Source organism: Condylostylus longicornis, unplaced genomic scaffold, assembly GCF_029603195.1.
Source record: "Condylostylus longicornis isolate FDR11 unplaced genomic scaffold, ASM2960319v2 ptg000080l, whole genome shotgun sequence".
NCBI lineage: Eukaryota > Metazoa > Arthropoda > Insecta > Diptera > Dolichopodidae > Condylostylus > Condylostylus longicornis.
In genome coordinates, this window is record NW_026578048.1 from 1491091 (window position 1) to 1514103 (window position 23013).

Here is a 23013-nt window from a genome sequence, read left to right on the forward strand (position 1 = left end):
AAAAAAAAAATGAAAATATTTAATTTGCAATTGCATTTTTATTTCTTTGCATAAAAAAACAAAGTTTTGTTGCAATAAAAAATATTTTAAGGTTTTTTTCATTAAAAACCAAAAAAGAAAATTTTTTTGTTTTCCCTATTTTTTTTTTTTTCAATTTAATAAACTTTTTTTTCTTTATTACTTTTTCTCCTTTGTGTTTTCATAAAAAAACAGCGTTTTTGTACTTTTTTTCCCATTTCTTCCTTGAATTTGTAAATCAACATTTTGAATATGAAAAAAAAATGTTCGGTTTAATCCGATTTTAATATTTTTTTTTATTTCAATTCAGTTTTTTAGTATTTGAATATTTTTATTTTTTTCTCTATTTTCAATAAAAAAAAAAAACAAAAAAATTTTTTAATAAATTTCATATTGACTGTCACAAGTTTTCGTTCTTTATGATTTTCTTTTTCTTTTTTACCTTTAAAATATTAAATCTGAATTTTATATTTATTTTTTTCTCTTCTTCTTTATTACTTTTTATTAATATATTGTATTTATTATTACAGAAGAAAAAATAAAGAGAAACAAAATGGAGGAACAATCTAAAAAAAGACACACAAACACAAAATACAAAGAAGGAAACGTAAAAAAAATGACGGGAAAATTTCGTTTTCAAGGTGAAATTCTGATTTTTTTTGTTTAAGTTTTTATTTTTTTTTATATATTATAATTTTATTCATTTTTCCCTAAAGGATGAAAATGGATGAATAGGAATGGAAAAAATTTGATGTGGCCAGCACATAGCCGCAATAGAAATGCGCATTTTCCGAATAATTCCGAATGCATTTTTCCGATGTGCATTTCCCAAATAAAGCAATCCCTATGTTTCATTTGAATTTGGAAAAGGTTGCACAATATTGTAAAAAAATTCTCTTGAACTCTTATTTTTGAAATTTGATTAAAGGTATTGACATTTTAGTTAATATAGCAGATAGATTCGTTCACAAACAGAAATGAAAAATATTGAATTTTTAGAAATTCTACTAACTTAAACTTTATATACGGTAAAAATATAAAATTGATCAGAAATTGAGACCTAGAAAAATTACTGGTTCATTGTTTTGATCAAATCATAAAATATTAAATTTCAAAGAAATCGAATTATATTTCCGGTTTAAGTATAAAAAATGTAATTTCGGTCTTTGCTGAAAAAAACAGGTGCTGGTGTCTTATTTTATTTTTAAAATTTAGGTGGTTCGTTGCGTATTAGCGAGATTATATAAGAATTTTTTTAATTTTCTGTTGTAATTATTTAATAAAAAATTGTCGAAAATATAAAATCGCCACTTTGTAAAAGTTGAATTATTAAGGACCTCACATACCGCTAAAAGTTGACCAATTTATCATAATTACGGTTAAATTAAACGCAGATGTAAAATTTCTTTAAAAATTTTAAATCGGTTATGCCGAAAATGAGATATGTGTGTATAAAGACAGACAAACAGACAAACAAAAAATTTCTCTAAAAATTGAGAGGTTTTCTAAAAACAAGATGTGCATTTCCACGCAATACTTGACTGGCGAAAATTTGGTACTATCACAAATCCTCTCTTGTTGTATGAAATCCATTCGCTAATAATAAAACGAATGAATTTTTAGTTCGATATAAACATGGTTTCTTTCTCTTATTTTCTTTTCCCGGAGGTGTATTCTTTTACTCTATACAGTTAGAGATTTATTCTAAAAATATTTACACACCATTTTTTTTCTGTTTGCATTTCATCATATGCATACTATAAGGATATGCACGTCATTACAATGCACATTCAAAAATATGCATGCACTATGCAATAGATTTAATATGCATGCACATATATTATGAATAAAGGTTTACAAAAGAAGGAAAAAAGGAAATTGTGTTGAAAACAATTTTAACAAAAATATTCTTGTAAATTTCAAAAAAAAAAAAAAAATCGCAGAGGGAAAACTACATTTAGTCGTTTTTTTCTTCTTAATTCCATTTTAATGTTGAAAACATTTTTATGAAGACTTTCAACTGAGTTAAACAGTGAAGTACCTATGCAGTACTAAATCTTACTTAATTTGACATTTTATTATTATATTCATAATAATGTGAAAATGTAAAAAAATATAAGAACTTCATATTTACTTATACGAGTATAATATTATAAAAGATATCGTTATTAGGAAACAAAAATAGTGTGATTGGTTTAGATTGTCTGTCTTAAGTTGAATACAGAACAGAGCGAATATTCGACGGCGAAATGCCAGAATTCATATAGAAAACACATATTTAAATAGGACTGCCCGAAATCAAGCTAAATTAAAGCCACGAGTTACAGTGCCGGCGGTAAAAATTCCTGGCGGTTTTTATATGCACATTACTATTCAATTGATTTTGCCATTGCGCTCTTGTTCTGAGTTAACAACAGAAATCGGCCGCCGCTGCCAGGTGTATAGAAAGGGTAATTGTGTTCTATAAGTTGATTGATTCGGTTAGTTAAATCAAGATATGTAATAATTGATAATAAACCTGTTTTTTTTTTTTTAATTTTATGTTTAACTTAGTGATCAAAAAAATTCATAATTATAATAAACAAAAAATCCGACAAAAAAAATCTTAAACATCGTTCATAATGTTAATTAAGGTGGAACGGAATTTTTCCCAACTAAAACGGAAATTAATTGTAAAATTAATAAAAGTACTGCCTGCTTTTTAACAATAATGTACTCCTTATGCTTATTTAATTGTAACATACTTTGTTCGAATTCTAAAAAACACAAGGATAATGTTGTTTGTTACAATAAGATTTTACAGATAATTTTAGTATGGAACTCATAGATTTTAGATTAATCAAATTGAAATAAAATTGATTGAAATAAAAAGCAACAATCTGTATAGTGTTTTGTTATTCTGCGAAAATACAATTACCAAAGAATAGATCTCGTTCAATCACAACCGAAAAATCGAAAGCTTGCCAGTCGCACGTTATTTTCAAATATTAATATTTTTTTTCGATTTCAGGTGTTTTAGGATTTTCACAAAAAGTTGCGATTTTATAACAATTTTATTTCCTCTGCATTTTGAGTATCGAATGTCCCTCAACATATGCAATTTTATGAAAAAATTAATAAGCCTCTTACACTTAGAAACTATATACAAATTTCTTTGGTTAACATTTTAAAAATAATATAAAATAGTAAAACTTAATCATTTGATTATTAATTTTAAGTTTTAGTATGAAAATCGCATTTTAGGTACAATGTTTTTCAGAATTATTTCAGAATAGCGAATATTTGGCATTGACATGTTCAAGAAACTTTCATATTTTTCTGATTGTGCTCTTCTTTACCCTCACTCTTTATTTTAAAATTATTTCTCTCAATTTCAATATACGCTAATATGTTTGTATAATAATATTACATTATGCAACATATAAACTTGTATGTGTGTATGTTTTCTATGTAATTTTATTCAAAGAGAGTCAGAGAACTTCTTCAGTTTCCATGGAATAGCAATTTCCGTATTATTATTATTGTATATTACTTTCATCCTTTATGCATCATATCAAGACAAAGAGAGTTAAAAATAATAAAATAAAATAAAACATAACAGGTTCATAAAGAAAAGGGATTCTTTTATGTTTTCCTATTCGTTGTTTTTTTTTTGTTCATTTTTTTATTTTTTTTTTTATTGTTTCCATTCTATTGTTACTTCCTGAATTCAGGTTGTTTCCTCTATTCTCCTACATAATATTTAATATATGTATGTACATATCCTTTTATACTTTTCCAGCGGGTAATCATTGTTATTTAAAATTATTTTTATATGATTTCCGGATTGGAATGAATACTGAATTGAAACACCAAAGTTATAAAAACTGCAGGATTCTTCTCATTGAAATTCACATACTCAATTCCTTTTTCCCTTAAATTTTTTTTTACTTTAAATTTTTTTTCTTTTTCAAGGCTCATGATTACTTTAAGTATAAGTTTTTTGAAGGATATTTTTAAATTATGTACACCTTTTTCTCAATACAAATTTCATATATTGCATGGTATACACGATACTTTGTAAATTATAAATATACAATTTACTAATATATTGAGTGTATTAAGACAAAAACAATCAAAAAAGCAAAATAAACTACAAAGAAAGAAAGGGAAAGAAAACACAAAAAAATAGGAAAAGCAAAACAAGTTTTGCTCAGGAATATAAACCTGCACTTTTAAATTAGAACCTATGACAGTAAAATTAGTGGTAGGTATTACCGACCAGTTGATGACGTATTAAACAGCATACAATTCAAACGATTTAAGGGTACCCAACTTCGCTTTCCAGTGTCTCATAAGAGTTTTCACTGCAATTAAAAGTCATTGCAATTTAACTCGATGCTAGGGGAATATACTCTTTGATAGTAAATTCTACTAGTAGATCTATTGTGCGGTAGAAATCGGTTGCATCAACTGCAAGTTCAAATCTTTAAGAAATTGAAAATTTTTCGATTGCTTAATTACGTGCGTTAATTATATTATATAATCCCAAATAAGCGCAAAATTTAAAATTGAATTTATTAGAGTGCGTCTTGGGTCTGTACTTTTTGAAAATTTGCATCTTTTACACGCATTTTGCCCGTCCAAACGCTGATTGTTTTTGTTTTTTGTTCTTCCTTGCAATGCTAAGTTGGGAACCGATTTTCTGCGGCGAAATATCAAAATTCATATAGATAATGAATTGGAGCTGCCTAAACAGAATTAGATATTTTCACCGCGAATTTAACAGATGGCGGTAAAATAATCTAAAAACCTATTTTGTTTATTAGCCTTGGTTTTGTTAATTATTATTAGCCTTGGTTTTGTTTTAACAATTTCCTTGAATTATAATTGATGTATCTGGCCTAAGCAATATATGTAGTTATTTATAAAAATATGTTAAATTAATTACTATGACAAATACGAGAAAAGAAAATGTGGAAGGACGAAGTTTAATATAAAAAATAAAAGAAAAACTTATAAAAAAAACAAAATATGGGAAATCAAATCTATGATTCCGCAGAATATTGTCAAAATAATTTCGACATACTTTAGGTGTTATGCGGTTGAGTTCTACAATATACTACCAATATACCTGTGATTGAATTAATTATGAAACTAAAGAAATATTTTCAAGAATTTCTACGCTAAAGAATAACATTGTGTATTCAAAGTTTCTTTTCTACATTATTGTTAGTAAAATTGTAAAAGTATCATACATATACATTGTTTTCTTATTGTCTTTATCACATATACCTACATACATACAGACAAACATAATGAAAACAAAGAAAACAGGAAAATGTTATAAAAAAATGGAAACGGAATCTTAATGGAAAAGTATTTCTTGTTTTCTTTTTTTCTCTTTTCTCCTAGCATTTATGTAAAATGAAAAAAAAAATAAGGAGCATAGAACAAGATTGTATTACATTACAATTTCATAGGAAATTTATTTTAAGATAGAGGGAAAACTATATGTTTGTTTATATATTATTCATGTATTTATATTGAGTATACATAGAATTTGTGTGAAAATGCAAAGATACATTAAACAAATAGAAAAATATTTTTTCTTTAAATTTTATTATTTTCCTTATTCCGATTTTCATTTGTTTATGAGGTAAACTGAATTAGAGAAAACTACATTTTATTTTTAATATTTACATTTTTCCGATTTTATCGAATAACCACGTATTCAATGTAAAAAATATAGAAGAAAAATTTCTATCCTTTTATACTTACATTATATTTAAATTCAATTTAGAATTTTAAGTTTTTTTTTTATTAAAATTATATTTTGTATTTCTTTAGCATTACAACTGGAATATTTGGAATTAAATTTTTGGTGTTAGAATTTACTTAGTACACAACATACTCCATACTCTTTTCTTTTTGTATTGTAAAATATTAAAATATGTTAAAAAAAGTTTTGTTATTCTTAACTATCATTTTAAATAATATTTATGTAAAATATTTTTTGTTTTTCGAAACAATAGAGAATATTTTAATATTTAAAATGTAATGAGTTCCTGGAATTTTTATTCTTTTCGTTTTCCAAAAAAATATATTCATTATTTTATCAATGCCATGATGTTCGTTATATGAAAGTGTATAAATTTTTATTTTAATTTTTTTTTTCATAATACAATTTTAAATTTTAAAATGAAATTTCTATTATGAAATTTGTACATTCTGCTTTAAAAATTCATTTATAATAGAAAATGTTTTGCCAGAAAAAAGTGATTAAATGTGTCCAAAATGTATTAGAATCGTGAAAAATATTTAAAAAAAAATTCGAGATCACATTATTCGAAGAGAAATTTAGAAGCAGAATATCAAGCGGAAATAAACGTAAAGGTACGTAACGTATTAACAATATATTTTAAGATTTATTTTTGTACTCATATATAGTTGGTGATTTAAGTAACTAATATGAACTACTTTTTGTTTATTGCCACTTTTTTCACAATTAATATTATTCTAAAACAACGAAATGCTTCCGCTTAATAAACTACTTTTTGGAATTGAAAGTATATGATGAGAAAAAGCATTTAAAGCTTTACTATCATGAAAGTATTTTACATTTATTAAAGTATTGTACAAATTATGAAAATTATAAATGAGAGTGTTTTTTAAAAAATTCTCTTAAACTCTGTTCTGAGATGAAAAGTAACTCGTAATCTAGTTCAAGCGTGACAATTCTTAATGTTGTAATCAAAATCTATTTTCAGTTGCAAATATGAAATTAATATTGTATTTGTTATGTTTAAGATCGAATAAATAATAGTTTTGTTATCGAATAAATAATAGTTTAACCCAAATATCAGTTTAAATTGACACGAGTGAATTCTAATTGAATCTCACCAAACACATTTCTTAAAAAATTTTATATGATGTTGATTAAATTTTTGAAAATGTTTGAGTCTCTTTAAAAAAATAAAGTTGGGTCAAACCAATGGTTTGTATTGTAGCACTTTTCCCTTCAACAAGTAAAAATTCTGCTTTTAAATACAGTCTATGTGTACCTACCACACTATTAAAACTATTTTCATTCATATTTAACTATTTCTAGGATTGCCTATATTTAGGATGACGCATACGAGTATATGCAGTCTTTGAAATAAATCAAAAATTAATATAAAAAGGGGTTAACATAATGCTCGATTTTAAGGGTTAATTGTGTGAGTTAAGAAAAATAATTATATTTTTTAATTTCATGGAATTTACCGTTAGCTTTTTGCGTTTATAAAAATTTGAAAAAACTTGCGGTTTCGGAAATATGAGGTGTCAAAAATTCAAATTTTACGAATTTCAAGAGGCGATAACTTGAGAGGGGGTGGAGATGGAAAAAAATTTTCTTCCAACGAAATGAACTATTTGTTAATGTCTAAAAGCCCCTAAAATTTCAAGCTTCTGCAGACTGAGGTCTAGAAGAAAAACGACATCAAAAATTTGGAAAAAAATAACTGTAGATAACGGTAAATTTGAACGGCCATTTTGTTTTTCTAAAGTTTAACTATAGTATACCGCTCTAGGGGAAGCAAGCCGCTGCCTTTCTGCGTTTGAAAAATTTCAAAAATGCTTATGGTTTCATTGCAACAAATATTTAAAAAAGGCCATTTTTAGGGTTTTGGGGGGGTATAACTTCTAAACGGGGGGAGATAGGTAAAAATTTTGTTCTACGGAAATAAGTTTCTAGTGAAGGTCTATGTACGTATGTTTTTCTATGTACGTAAAATTTCAGCTTTCTATCTTCAAGGGTGTAGAAGTTTTGTAAACAAAAAAAGTGTCCACGGACGGACGGACGGACGGACGGACGGACAGAGTGAAACTAATAAGCACTTTTTTCAAAAATTTTTTTGGAAAAGTGCTAAAAACAAAAGCGTTTTGATAACATGTACACTGGAATAATAATAATAAATTTAATTATTTCATATTTTTAAAGTGTCTTATAACACTACTGGAATAATTTTTCACCGTACATTGTTTCATCAGAATTTTTGATACAACTATGTTCTTTAACACTTAACAGAATCCTAGGTCGTAAGTCCGATTTGGCAATTGATAATAAGATATTAATTTATAACCAAATCATTAAACCAATATGGCGATATGGCATTCAGCTGTGGGGTTGTGCCAAGAAGACTTACATTAACAAAATTCAAACCTTTTAGAATAAAGTTCTACGGGGCATGGTAAATATGCCATGGTATATACGTAACAGTGATATCCACAGGGACTTAGGAGTTGTTTTGGTTGTAGATGAAATTAGGAGTTGTGCTACAAAGCATAGAGCTCGTCTTGAACAGCATGTGAATATGGAAGCAGCTCGGCTGCTAGACAATGTCGTTATGACAGAAAGACTTGACGAACAAGACCATTCGATTTAAAACGAAGTACTAATTTCCTTATGGAAGGTATATAATTCCTGCACGGAAAAACCAAGTTAGTGCGGAGGTAATAGTTGATCTGTAGTTTTATCCGTTCAGAATTTAGGTGATTTTTTACGGTAGGAGTTACGCTCTCCCACTGTCAGAGGAAAAAGTCGGATAGAGCCGTCCTTCTTCGTCTTTCGAGATTTTTTCACCTAGTAGAAAAAAAAAAAACAAAACTTAACAGAATATGCAATAAATTTAAAAATTTTTATTTTTGAAAGAAATTAAACAATCGTAGTAAGTTCGTGTTCACAAAGCACTAAATATCGGTTAACACAATGTTTACCACTAATACGATGTATATTCCGTAGATTATGCAGTTCGTAAACATTAACTACACCTAGTGCGCTCCCCTACATGAGAATTTTTCAGAAAATAACACTGATTATTCGTCTTATACACAATATAATTATTACACAAAAAATTTTTTTTTTTCTTATTATATTATGTATCATGGCAAAGTATAAAGTTACCATGCATAAAATATTGGTACAATAGCCTTCATAGTCAAAAATTATTACCATTATGAAGAAGAAATATTTTTTTCATCATCAATTTTTACAAAATTTCCAGACAAAAGTAATAATAATTTAACTAAAATATTTTTGTGGTTACATAGTGGAAAATTTATTTGAAGAAAAATTTTTGAAAAGCTTTCATAGTATTAGTGTATATAACATTTATGATTTTCTATGCATTTATTTCCAATGAATGCAATCCCTTCTATATGTAATACTTATGTGTTATTCTGAAAAGAGTTTTTTTCATCTACAATATTATTGCGTATATGTGCATATGTATGTATTTATTATGTACATAATAATATATGAAATATAAGTTATAATATTGAATAAAACATTCGTATATTAAATAAATATTTTTTCTCTCATATATATGTAAAGTTTTTATATACAATAGAACACATGGGACATTCATTGTCATCTTAAGAATATTTTATGCAACTGACATAAATTTTATTATTCATAAATTCTATGGTTATAGTCTACATTCATATGAATTATGTACGTGTATTGTGAATAGTTTCATATGTGAATATTATTTTGACTGTGTCAAAATGAATGCAACTTTTCTGTTATTTTAGTTTTATGTAATAAAACAAATTGAATTCAACAGAATGTTACCATTATATTCTCGTATAGAAATTATTAAATTCATTGAATCCATTTTATTTGTAACAAAATTATCAAAATGTCATTTAAAATTGAAATAAATATTTTTAAATATAGTGTATGTATGGGCTCTAGCTAGAGTTTAACCGTTTCAATTTGGCTAAATGCAGAAATAACTTTTTTGCCAGTTCAGTTTTGTGCAGAATTGGGTTTCAAATATCAAGTTCAAACACAAAAAACCAGGATAATTTTAAAAGGTATATTTTCCTTATATATTAGTAATAAATTGAGTAATGACTATAGGGCTAAAAAGGTTAAAAGAATAAAATCAATAACATATGGATAAAATTTTTAATTTTATTCTTACAAGCAATTGCTGCCGCATAGACTGCGACCAGACATAGTAAATGACCTTGAAATAAAATTGATAAGAGTCTTGTATCGAAATATAAGCATTTTAATTTCGATATTTTGTTATTTAAAGTGTTGAAAACGAGTACAAAATTTTGCATAAACCTAGGCGAATTTTATTTTTAATACAGATTTTTAAAATTGCAGTTTATTTGCTCATATCTAAAATAGAATATTAATTTAAACGTAATCACTAATACAATAAATAAGTGGCTCAAAGGCCAATGAGCTTAAACTTTGAGTGTTATTTTTACCTTCTTAACAGATTGACAAAGACTGCTTTACATGAAATATACTCAAGTACAACTTTTGTTAAGTTTTAATTTAAAATAAAAACTTAAATAATTATAACACGCTTTTTTTAACTCAAAAGATAAAAATTTTTTTAAAACGGAAAAGTTCTATTTTCCATGAAATGAGGACATATTCAATGTGACAGTTTTAAACCCATACCTACATGTTATACGTACAGCATACTGTGATTTACGCAATTTACTGAGATTTTTTTTTAAACTACCAACATTTTTTTTTTTTTTGTAATTAGAAATCCTTTTTAAAATTATGCATTATACCATCTGTCTAGTAAAATTCAAAATAATTTACACGTTTCGTTATCCTATACACATTATGATATTTTCAAAAAAAAAAAGACCGGCACTTGAAAACTTCTATCTATATATGTTAAAGGAATGATACTTGAAAAAACGAGATTTATAAAATGTCTCTTTAATAATATTAATGTAGAAATAGCTTTGTTGGAAAATTGTAAAAAAAAAAAGAAAAAAATTTCAAACATCCTTTTTCAAAGCATTAGAAAAAAATTTTATAACACATGCAAAACGTTTTATTAACATCAGCACTAGAAACGTTTTCTTTCAAATCATTTAGATCATCGTTTAGACACGTTTTAATAATTATGCTGAAGTGTTATTTCGTAAAAGATTCTTATCATTTATATTTACATAATTATACATATATCAGACGAATTTCTTTTTTATGATAATTTAATTACTAGAATGAAGGAGAATGTAGATGAGGTCTTTTAAATACATTAAGTGTTAAAAATAAATTCATTTGGAACCGACAGAAAACTTGCTTTTGATATTTTTTTTTATAAATTTTCAAAGAACATTAAATAACAAATATGTTTGATTTTAAATACGTATATTTATTATTTAAGAAATGATGGTAAATGAAAAATACATAGAGCATTAGAAAAATAAATCTATGTAAAACGAAATTCTTAAAGCATGAATTTTCGAATTTTCTATATCAAAATTAAAATGATTATTCGAAAGCTGATTAAAATATAATTGATATCAGTAGTATTCAGAAGAATTGCTGCATGTGCATGAATTACTGAAGCATGTAAATCATAATTATTTTTGCAATGAATAAATTTTTTTTCAAATTCTTAAACCTTTCCATATAAATTGTTCAAATCTTTATTGACCGTATAAAATTGACCGTATAAAACGTATTAATACCTTTCCTCTGTCTACTCTTTCAAAAACCTTCTTTTTGGGTACAATATTTAAATTTCACAGTATTTGCATTTTACGATATTAAAAATATTTACGATAAAATTTACGATATTAACGGATTTTAATTTCAAATTTTTACGATATTAACAATAACGGATTTCAAGTTTTTCTTAATTATCCAAAACTAATTTTAATTATAATAACTCTAACAACCAATTTCAGAACATACCTCTTTAGTTACAAAACCTTTTGTATCGTACCAGATTTCCTGTAAAGACTACCAGATTTCAATTCAAAAATAAAGTCTTCAAACAAAAATATTGAAATTGACAACACGCAAATAACACTCACTTATATACATGCTATATGTATGTATTCTGAAAAGTATATTACATATTATAAAAATATTAACTTTAACGCATAAACTAATTACTTCCCTTTAATATAATAAAACATAGTATAAAAAGAACCATAAGAGTTGTGAATGTGCAACAAGTATAGTGCAATCAAATGAAATATCGAATAGTTCAACATTCAAAATCAAAATTGCAACGTTGATTGCTAATTTTACTTTGTTCTTCTTAAAATACTCTCAATATATCAATTGCAAAAATTGCGTATCCATATTGTACTGTTCATATTTCTGAAAAAATAAATTCTTAATATTATTTTGTTATACGTTTGTATGTACCCAGTAAAGAATGAAATATTCGCGTAAAAAATTGACAAATTTTCTGCAACAAATCTGGAAAAATTGATTTTTGTTTTTTTTTATTCGCGTTTCAAAAACAAAACAAAAACAGAAGATTTTTCTCTGTCACTTGAAAATATTCAACTACACTTATACATAAATAGCGATATACAATGACTTTATTTGCTATATAAAATCTAAATTTATTTTTGATTTTATGAGAAGTCTAATAAAAATTTCTTTTATTGTTGTGTTCTTGAATTTTATTTATTTGGATGAAGCGAAATATTGTTGACGAGCTACAAAATATTCATTCAGAATTTATTTTTGTTTTACGTTCTCTATGACATTTCTTTTTTAAAAATATTTAAGAGAAAAAAAAAACCATATTTTTGTAAAGTGGTAAATATGGCACAGAATGACATAAGAGCCTTCATACAAAATCTAAAAAGTAAGTACACTTCTTTTTTTATTTGTTGTTGTAAATTCGCGTATATGAAGTCATCATGTGAATTCTTGAATGATGCAGCAAAACTAATAAATGCTACATTTGAAAAATAAAATAAAATGCATGAATTGAATTAATCTTTCAAGTTTACGTGCAATTACAGTAACATGAAAATTTTTTAGTTTATAAAACTATAAGATAAATTATGTATGAAATTTTATTTGAGATATAGGGTAAGGATCGTTTAGATAGAAAATTTATTTTTCGAGAATTTTTTATTTTAAATAATTTTTTCTACCTCTATATTTCCCTTTTTCTTTGTTATATTTGTTATACGTAACATATTATCTACTTTAATATTTGCTTATGTATTTATTTTCTATGAAATCATCATAACCTTCGCCATCTTGAAAAATTTCGAATGCATTTAAAATTTTATTCAGAAAAAATTAAAATAATCCTAAAATTAAAAATACAATTGAATTCAAAGAAAACTTTAATTTTATTTACTCTCATGACACACAGTAATTACTCTCTGATCTAGTAATTTTCTCAGAACTAGTTAACTAACATTATTTGTTCACAATCAAACAACTTCAATGTATAGTACGCCAACTGCAATGTCATAATATGCTTTTATAATAATTCTGGCTAACAGTTGCTGTGCATTCGTATATGTAGATCTACACTCTCATAATAACCGAGAATTTAAAAATTCTTATATCTCTCAAAATATTTTCATTAAAAATTTATATAAAAGAGTTCCTTTTTTAAATTTTCATGCATTTAAAACTTAAACTTACATTCACAATAGCTATTTACAAAAAAATATTGGAATTTCATGTGTAGAACTTTTGAAAATTTTATATTACATTTTGTACTCGTATAAAGAAAATTCATAACATTTTCATCAGAAATAAAAATTGAAATTTTGTCACATACACAAAAAATAAATATTTTGAACAAGTTTGCCATCATAAAAAACAAAAAAAAAAATAAACACATAAAAAATGATTTATGATTTTTCAATATTTTTTATTATGAAGTAAATATTATTTTAAAATAGGATATTTCAATTTATTTTGGAACCTTTTAAAAGAACATTCAAATTATATACTAGAAGCTATTTAATAAATGAACTACTAATAAAAAAGCAATGAGAAACTGTCAAACGATTGATTTTAAGAAGAAAAATACAAAAAAAAAAAATTATTTTTTTTTGAATATTGGAGGGGGGGGGGAGGCTAAAATTTTAGTTTCGGCAATAAATTGGAAAATATTGAAATAAATTGGAAATTTTGAATGGAAATTGAAAATATTGAAAGTAAAAAAAAATCTCGAATTAAACATTGTGTTTGAACAATAAAATTAATTTATAAATATTTTTACTTTAAGCCATGTAGAGAACGGACAATATTCATAAATACATAATTATTTTCATTAATAGAGAATAATTAATATTACAACCGTGGCCTCAAAAACATTTTAATAATTAGTTGTTCTGATTTGACTTGCATTTAGTACTACGCAATAAACAATAGTAAATTAAAAATAGAATGGAAATTTCTTCATATAATTGCAGAACAATCAGATGACGTAATCAAAGGAACTAGTCAAAGCAGAAAAATTTATTAAAAAAAATTGTTTCCTGGAACTGGACTGGAATAGTGTTTCTAATCGACCATTTATTAGGAATGGTTAAGTAATGTTTCAAATTCGTATGATATAGTAATGTAATTCGTTTTTTAGCTAAATATAACAGTTTAAGCAAATTGGAACATATTTAACTAAAAGAGGTACCCACAATGAGTTGATAAATAAATCCAACACTCCAACATCAACTATCTTTCTATATCGTAACCACCTTAAATCAAATGGCAATTATCAATACAAGAAATATACGTATTAATAAAGTAGTAAAGCACCCAAATCTACGTATATTCTAAAAAATATATTCTTGGCCCTAAATTAACTCAAAATTAACTCATATTGAGCTTAAATTAGTATTTACTATAATAATAACAATTTTTTGGTATAGCCGTGTGAACTATGGTCCAAAGAATTTATCATTCAAACGCTAATCACTTAAGAATCAAAAACTCTTATCCTCGAACGAAAATATCTTACTTTAATTTCATAACAAATTAACTTTTCAATAAAATTTCTGGTATTTTAATTATCAATCAACTTTAAATTCCACTATATATAGAAGCGTGAATAATTTCTATATTATTTTCGCTTTTTAAAAAAAATCTACACCATATACAACAAAATTGGTTTTATGACCCAATTTCACTCGTTCATCAACATTCTACTTAAATTAATTCGTATAAAACCTTATTTTTCCATGAAAACCTATAAAAAGACCCAAGAAGCCTAGAATATAAGAAAGTTTTTATTTGAACAAAAATTAAAAGGCAAATAAAAATTGATTTAATGAGAAAACCTTAAATTATTCGCTTTTCAAATAAATTTACAAAATTTTTCCTACACATTTCGTAGAACAAGGTTTTCAACATTGAAATTTTTCATGCCTTTCTTCATTTTGTTGTCGTCATCGTAAATTGAAAGGATTTAAAAGAAAAAAATTTTTTTTACTTTATTTTTGTTTTCATTTTCCATAACCATATTTTATTATGTGCGTATGAATATTTTTGCTGGTTATTATTTTATAAACCAAAATATTTTCCTATTTTTCAATAATTTTGGCTTTCCTTTTTCAAGAATTTTCTTTAATTTCTTAGTTTCACATAAAAAATTGAGAAATACGTACAGACTATTATGAAACATTTATGAGAACGTTCATTTTATGTAAACACATGCATGTACATATATTATGTTAAATCTTAATACATAAATCATAAATTTTAGAAATTAAATCTATATGCCTATATAAAAAACATAATACGAGTACAGAGTGTGTCGACTAAAATGTTTGTTTGCAGTGCAACAATAGTGAAATATTGAATGTGGAAAACGATAATGGATTTTTAACGTTTTAATAAGATTTCTTAAGAAATTTTTGTTATCAGGTACTATTCAGTTTAAAAATCAGTCTATATGAAGCTTGGAAACAGTATGTCACATTACATTTAAGGAGATTCTATACCCGAGTGTAAACTGTATAACAGACTCTTTAAAATTGGGAAATATTTTGAAATTCCTTTAGTTGTTTTAAATGAAACTTATATGGAGTTATTATAGATCCATCCAGAAACCATTACTGGGTAACATTAAAAGAAATATATATTTTGACAAACTAAATATGATTATAATGGGAAATGAAGAAAGAAAATACACGCATACACAAATATAAAGATAACAGTAAAAGAGACTTTCTGCATTTGTTCAATTTTGAAAATCACAAGAATTCATAAGAAAAGTTTCTTAAAATAAAAATTTCAAAACATGAAATTGTTAGGGGGTTTTCGTTTATTCAGTTCTCGAATAGTTCTAACTTGTAACACGCTCGAAAATTCACGCTACACATACTAAAATATTAAATTATAGATCGTTCGGAAATTACTGGTTGTAATAAAGTGCGTTCGGAAATTCAATCTGCAATAAACAAATGTTAGAAATGTAGCGCAGACCTCTAGTATAAATTTTGTCACTGTCTCATGAAATTTTTTTTTCTGTTTTAATTTAAAATTCAAAAAAAAATTTAAATTTCAAAATGGCAGGTTCAGATATTGAAGGGTGTTAAAGTAAGTTTTCTTTAAGTCTTTAATTTTGTTAAAATTTCCTTATTTTGCAGTGAATTGGAGGGCAAAAAATATTGGGATATGATTTCATAAATAATGTCATTTATGTTACAAGTATTTTCGAGAAACAGATTATTTAGAAGCTTCCGAATTTGTAGACTGCGTAAATGAAAAAGGCTTACCTAAAGTTTTTGTATACTGTTTAACGCTGCAACTTAGAAATTTTAGTTCTAATGTAGAACTTTCAGCGTACTGTGGATAAGTGAAAACCCCCTTATATGTGGAAATGTATACATTACAAGTGGATAAGAGTAAAATAAAAATTTTGTTTAAAAGGAACAATTATCATAAATAAGCGAAAAAAATGGAAGGCTCTGTACGTTCAACTAAAAACCAATATTTAATCATGAATTTAAACAAAACAGAATGTTAACGGAGCAAATATTTTTCTATTTATAGTACAAAATTTTATCGTTCAATATTTTCCATCTAAAAATATTATTTCCTTGATAGAGTGGAGATCAAAATCAGAAAATGTAATATTAACCTATATTTAGTATATGTTTAACATATTAATATATAAATAATTTCGAACCCTTAATGATGTAATACCCACCCATCAATTTTTGATTCTCCATCTACAAAATATTCATCACATTTTACAACATTTCCTTCTGTTTTTGATGTTTTGCAAATATCGCTTTCATTAACTTTAAAAATAACTACATAGTTTGAATTTCAAATTGAAAAATCTTATTTCTCTTTTCAATATATTAATTTTGATTTTTTCCTTTTTTTTTTGGTTTTTTAGTAAATACTCTTCAACAAACCATAACCCCTTAATCCTCAATATACTTTTCTAAATATATAGAATTCAGAGTATAATATGAGAAATAGGAAATATTTATATATATAGGATTAATTTGTGGGGGAAAAACAAAAAAAAATAAAATTTTACTTCATATCATCATCAGGTTTACAAAACTGTTATTCGTATCATCAAATTTATTTATAGCTATTGATTTATCCGATGGTGTTTGGATGCAAAATAAATCTAGAAATGTAATGTAACTATATGATTAAATGAATTTTGTAATATTACACTTACAAATATTTTCATTTGGAATAAATACAAGGGTGCTAATAACATAATGTTAGTAATTTAAAAAAAAAACTCACTACAGTCGTACGTTGTTTAATATTGTCCCCATATCAGTGGTTTTATTAAACATATTGCCAACATTTTAATTTTATTTTATTAATAAGCGCCATTAGAACTTTATTTAATACTCGTATTAATTTTCTTCAAATTCTATTTGATAATTATTGACAAAAAGGATCACTATCTAAACATTAATGGTCCTATAACTAAAGTTTGTCGTTTCGGAAATAAGTATATACCGTCATTTATACGAATTTAACACGATCACTAATCAACAAATTATTGCCTCACCTGCTGCACTCGCTTATGCAAAATTTAAATACTACAGATTGTAGTTTCCGAGCCATGACCAAATTATTCATGGAGTATACAGTCTGGGTTATAATATCAGTTAACTAATTTTACAATCTAGAATAATTATGGTAAATTTATCTAAATCGTAAATTTTTGAAGATAATCCTTCTTTAATTGTCTATAATTTTTAATTCGATATTCGATAAAATATTTTCCCTATTTTTCGATGAAAATAATAAATGGTCACTCTGATCTTATTATCTAACTACACATATGTATATGTATTTTTATGTAAACAACAAATACATATACAAGTATATGTACGTACATATTAAAATGAATAATTTCTATAATAAATTTTACAAAAATAATTTCTCGTCAAGGAGCAAAATAAAATATGAGAAATATGAAAAAAAAAATTAAGTTACAATCGACAAAAATCCATAAATAACTTTGAAAATTATAAATATTGAAATAAGTTGAAAGAGCTTATTTTAGAGAGTATAGGAAGAAAATATGAAATATCCCCACTTAAAATATAAGATACTTAACATAATACTGGTATATGATAATCTCAAATATACACCGTCACCACCATTTTTTATGAATGTTGTAATAGCGTTACATTAAAATCATCATCATACATAAGCATCGTCATATATACTCAACATCTGTTTACATTCTACATATTCATATGTATATAATAAATTCAAAATGGACTATATATGTATACTTTTTAGATGGAGGATATAATAAAATGTTTTACATAATTTTTATTAACGCCACTTTAAGTTATTTTTAATAGTTTCCTTAGGACCATCATTCGTCATTAAAACCACTTTAGAATTTCTTATTTCCTTATTTAGATTACATGATGTACCCGTATACATATATAAAACCAGGAGAAAAAATAATATATACACATGATAATAATTTATGAGAACATGACCCCTAAGCGCTATAAAAACAGAATTAGCTATACATACATAAGTATTATGAAAATATAAGATTAAAAATGAGTGGGGAAAGTCGGATATAAATAACCTTAAATATATACAAATTAAATTTAGTACTGCTATACATACACGTGGGTATATCCTTGTGATATACCTGTAATATACAAGTATAATATGTACTTACATATTGAAACTCATCTAAATTTAATCAAGTTCGTTAAGGATCTTGCATTCCTTTTTATCCGACATACAGTATAAAAGAATGTTATGGTATATTATAAAAATATATTAAGAATATTTTTATTTCTATTCTACTATAATATATGTATATGTATGTATGATGATGTAAATATATTTTAAAACTGGGTAAAAATATTTAGCAGTGCAATTTTATTGATTACTAAAATTATTGAAGTGGAATATTAAATACTTACATATTTTATTGATTCTTTAAAGATTTTCAATAAAATTTTGTTTAATGATACAAAGTGTCCAAAACTGGTTAGTAAACCGGAGCTAGAATGACAAACACAGGGTTAACCGTAGACGAACAAAATATAGTCGCAGTATTGAGCTTTAAGCTGTTATCTGTTGGAAAACGTATTTTTTACACTTTCCTTACAATTCGAGAATGAAGCCTATTACTATTTGAATTTAAAAAAGCGTGAAATTTTCTTTTCGAAACCTATAGCTTCTAATGAATTAAATATTTGATAACAGCTTAGCATACCCGAACGGTTGACATTTAAAAGAAGAAAGCTATGAAAAATCGATAAAAGAATTTAAATTCAACATTTCAATTTATTGCAAAAATAAACAAAAATGCACACCATTGAGATATTACTTATGTTCTGTATACTGCATTCAACCATACCGATAATTCAGCAAGTTTTGATCCAATAATTAGCTTGCGTATCATTTATTTCAATTATTATAGTTTCCAGTTCTGCAATATAATTAACTTATATATGTGTACAGTTGCCAGGAACATCAAATATTTAATCAAATAATTAAAATTATTTTTTAATGTAATTGTTTCTTTGGTAAGAAATAAAAAAAAAACATAATTACTTAAAACAGGTTCCTTTCGGATTTGATATTTCCAATGGAATTCCATATGATCTTGGGGCCGATTCTTCATACATAACATGATGGCTAATAATATTCTTTTTTTTTGATTTTGGTGAATTTGCAGTTTTCGGTGTATATTTACAACAAGTATCACCTGAACAACATGTTGCGTTGGAGTTTTTCGTATCACATTCACATTCAATATTATAAGTTTCTTCTTTAAAATTTAATTTTTTATCCATTTTAACTATATGTGTGTATATTCTCCCCTGTTTCTATGCGCGGTTCTTACTTTCAAATTTAGTTTAAATATGTAATTTACTAACGAGTAATTCGAGTGGCCGAATTTAACAAAAAATTTATTTTGGGTACAAAATTTTTTCGAAAAATAATATAAAAATAAGGAAAATATTAAATTTTCAATTTTATATTTGAAAATCTTTTTCAGAGCTTGCTACAAAAAATTCATAGAATTTTGTTCTGAATTGAATTCTTTAAAAATTTTCTTCAATTCTTCCATACATGTATTAAGAAAACTGTAATAAATTTTAAAGTTAAAAGCCCGATTTGTGAATTTTGCAAAAAGAAAGGAAACAGAAAGGTGAATTTTGCAAATTTAAATCAAAAAATATTAATAACATTTAATCAACCATAGTATTGCAAATTAAAATTGAAAATCCGTGTAATGAAAATCCAATATTTGTCGTGACCCTACACAACTGTTAAGTTTTGACATAACAGAGAATTAACGTCTAGTTAAAGGAGATCAATGCAAAAAATCCTCTCACTTCTATCTCTATTTTTAAAGTATCTACATCAAAAACCTTTAAAAAAACCCTTTCATTTTTTCTAAATTAAATCTCTTTAAACTTTAATATATAGAAGAGAAATCAATATTTTTTCTCATATAAAAAGTCGAATAATAGAATAAGAATAAAAAAACAACAAAAATTGTGCTCCCACCCACTTCATATTTTAAAACTTCTCTTAAAAACAAAATTAAATAAAATTACAACAACAAACTTTTCAGATGTAAAAAAGTGAAATTTCCATTATCATTCTGTTATACCACCAGTCACCACCACCATCCTACCTTATTCAGTTACCCAATTCTACCTATTTCATTTCACCCTTCAATATATTCACCTGCACCTACATAATATTTTTAATCTAATTTTCTACATTTTGCTTTCACTTCTAATATTAAAAGAGGAACGTTGAAGAAATTTTTTTCTTCTTTATGAATTCCGACATTGATTTGTTAAACGTAATTTAATTGAATGGCAAAATGGAATACAAAACGATTGAATGGGTTGTAAGAGAGGTAGTGGGGGTATTAAACAGAAAACAAAATTTATTCTCATAAAACATCACTTCTTTACCAAAACAAAACCTTTTCTGAGTTTTTTTCTCCAACATCACATTTAGTATACATTTACATATATATATATATATATATATATATATATATATATATATATATATATATGTATGTAAAAAATTATTCTATATAGAATAAAATTTATATACGTATAACCTGATTTTAAATGAAGTAAATTAAGGGATTAAAGGAATCAAAATAAGAAAAAAGGAGAATAAAAAACGAAACGTATAGCAAAACTCCTTCCACAAACAACATAGATGTAGAAAATAGAATGGTATAAAACCAAAAATAGCTAGCAAAAAAATAAAGGTAAGATGGTATAAAGGTAAGTAAAATGTTATACACTTTTCAAAAATATACAAAACTCTTTTCAAGTATAATATTTTGTTAACTATAATTGTATTGTCGACAAAAAAAAAAAGAAAAGAACAAAATAACAAGGATATAAATTATATATGTGAGGTTTAAAAACAGAAAACAAAAATACATACATACATACACTTACATATGAATGTGTAATATGACTACAAAACAAATACATAAACGCAGACTCATATTTAGTTTTAACACTTTGTTATTTCATTCACATATCCTGGAATAAAGGAGCAGTTATATAGGAGTACAAAGTATGAATCCTATCCCCTTATTAAATTTTATTTATTGCGTATTCATTTTGTTTTTTATTTTTTTCTTTGTCATAAAAAGTTTAACATATCATTTTGCCTTTTCAAGGCAAAACAACGTATCGCTTTTCATTTATTTATAAAAAAAAAGTTTTTGGCAAAAAAAAGCATTTTTAGTATTTTGCTATAAATTAATTTTTTTTATTCATCTGTCTGGCTATGTGTTTTTAATTTCACTGAATTCTTCTTAATAAAAATATCGGGAATATTGGAAATAAGAAATTTAATTGAGACTACTTTAACCAATTGATTATTAATAGTTGAAAAAGCTTTCAATTTGCAGTTTTTATAAGAATTACGGGGTCCTTAATTTTACTCACTCATGCTCTGATTTTACTCACTCATGCCCCGATTTTACTCATTCTCCTGGTTTACTCACTAATACCTCGAATTTACCCAATTATGCTTCTATTTTATTCACTAGTGCTCCTATTTGACTCAGTCATGCTTCTATTTTACTCACTCATACTCCTATTTTACTCACTTATCCCTCCTGGAAGGTAATGTACTTTTTCGAATTTTCAAATTTATTTACACACTTCCTCAATTTTACATTTCAAAATGTTTCAAATTTTTTAAATTCAGTTGAAAATATAAAATGAAAGTTAATAATCCTCGTAGAAGTATTTTAAAAAAGGTAACAAAGAAATTTTTCCTATAGGAAAACTAAAAAAAAACTTACTCTTATTCTCTCTTATTCCTTTTTCTTCAAGAACCATTTACATATAGAGCGAGAAATAAAATGCATACTGATTTTATGAAAAAGAAAACAGAAAAAAAATATGAAAATCTTTCTGAATGTAAATTAAGTGAAGATTGTGAATGTAAAGCAACCCACATAACAATGTGGAATAAAGGAAAATGAAAACGAGAAAAAAATTTTTTCTTTCTGTGTATTCTTTGTTGCTCATATTGTGAAGTAAATTTTTTATATTTATTCGTTTAAAATTGAAAACCCAATTAGTATTCGGTTTTTTTTTTCTTCTGTTGGTTTTGTTTTTTATCTTAATCTACCAGGTGATCGGTCTATAAAGAATCATATTGCAGAAAGTCAGAGCAACACATCAAAAAAAACATAAAAAATAAAGCATAATTTAATCTTCTTGTTTATCACCTTTTGATGT

General features: G+C 25.3%; 1 protein-coding gene across 1 annotated transcript in view; it reads right to left on the reverse strand.

The window, feature by feature from the left end:
* LOC129612957 (GATA zinc finger domain-containing protein 14-like) overlaps positions 1 to 22608 on the reverse strand; it is a gene marked incomplete at its 3' end in the record, with an annotated part of 64760 nt that extends 42152 nt beyond the window's left edge. Inside the window, exons 1-2 of the mRNA XM_055526820.1 lie at positions 22572 to 22608; positions 19823 to 20039 (exon numbers count right to left, since the gene is read on the reverse strand). Of these exons, the coding sequence (XP_055382795.1) occupies positions 19823 to 20039; positions 22572 to 22608 (254 nt within the window). The remainder of the gene's footprint in view (positions 1 to 19822; positions 20040 to 22571) is intronic.
* Positions 22609 to 23013: the final 405 nt, after the last annotated feature.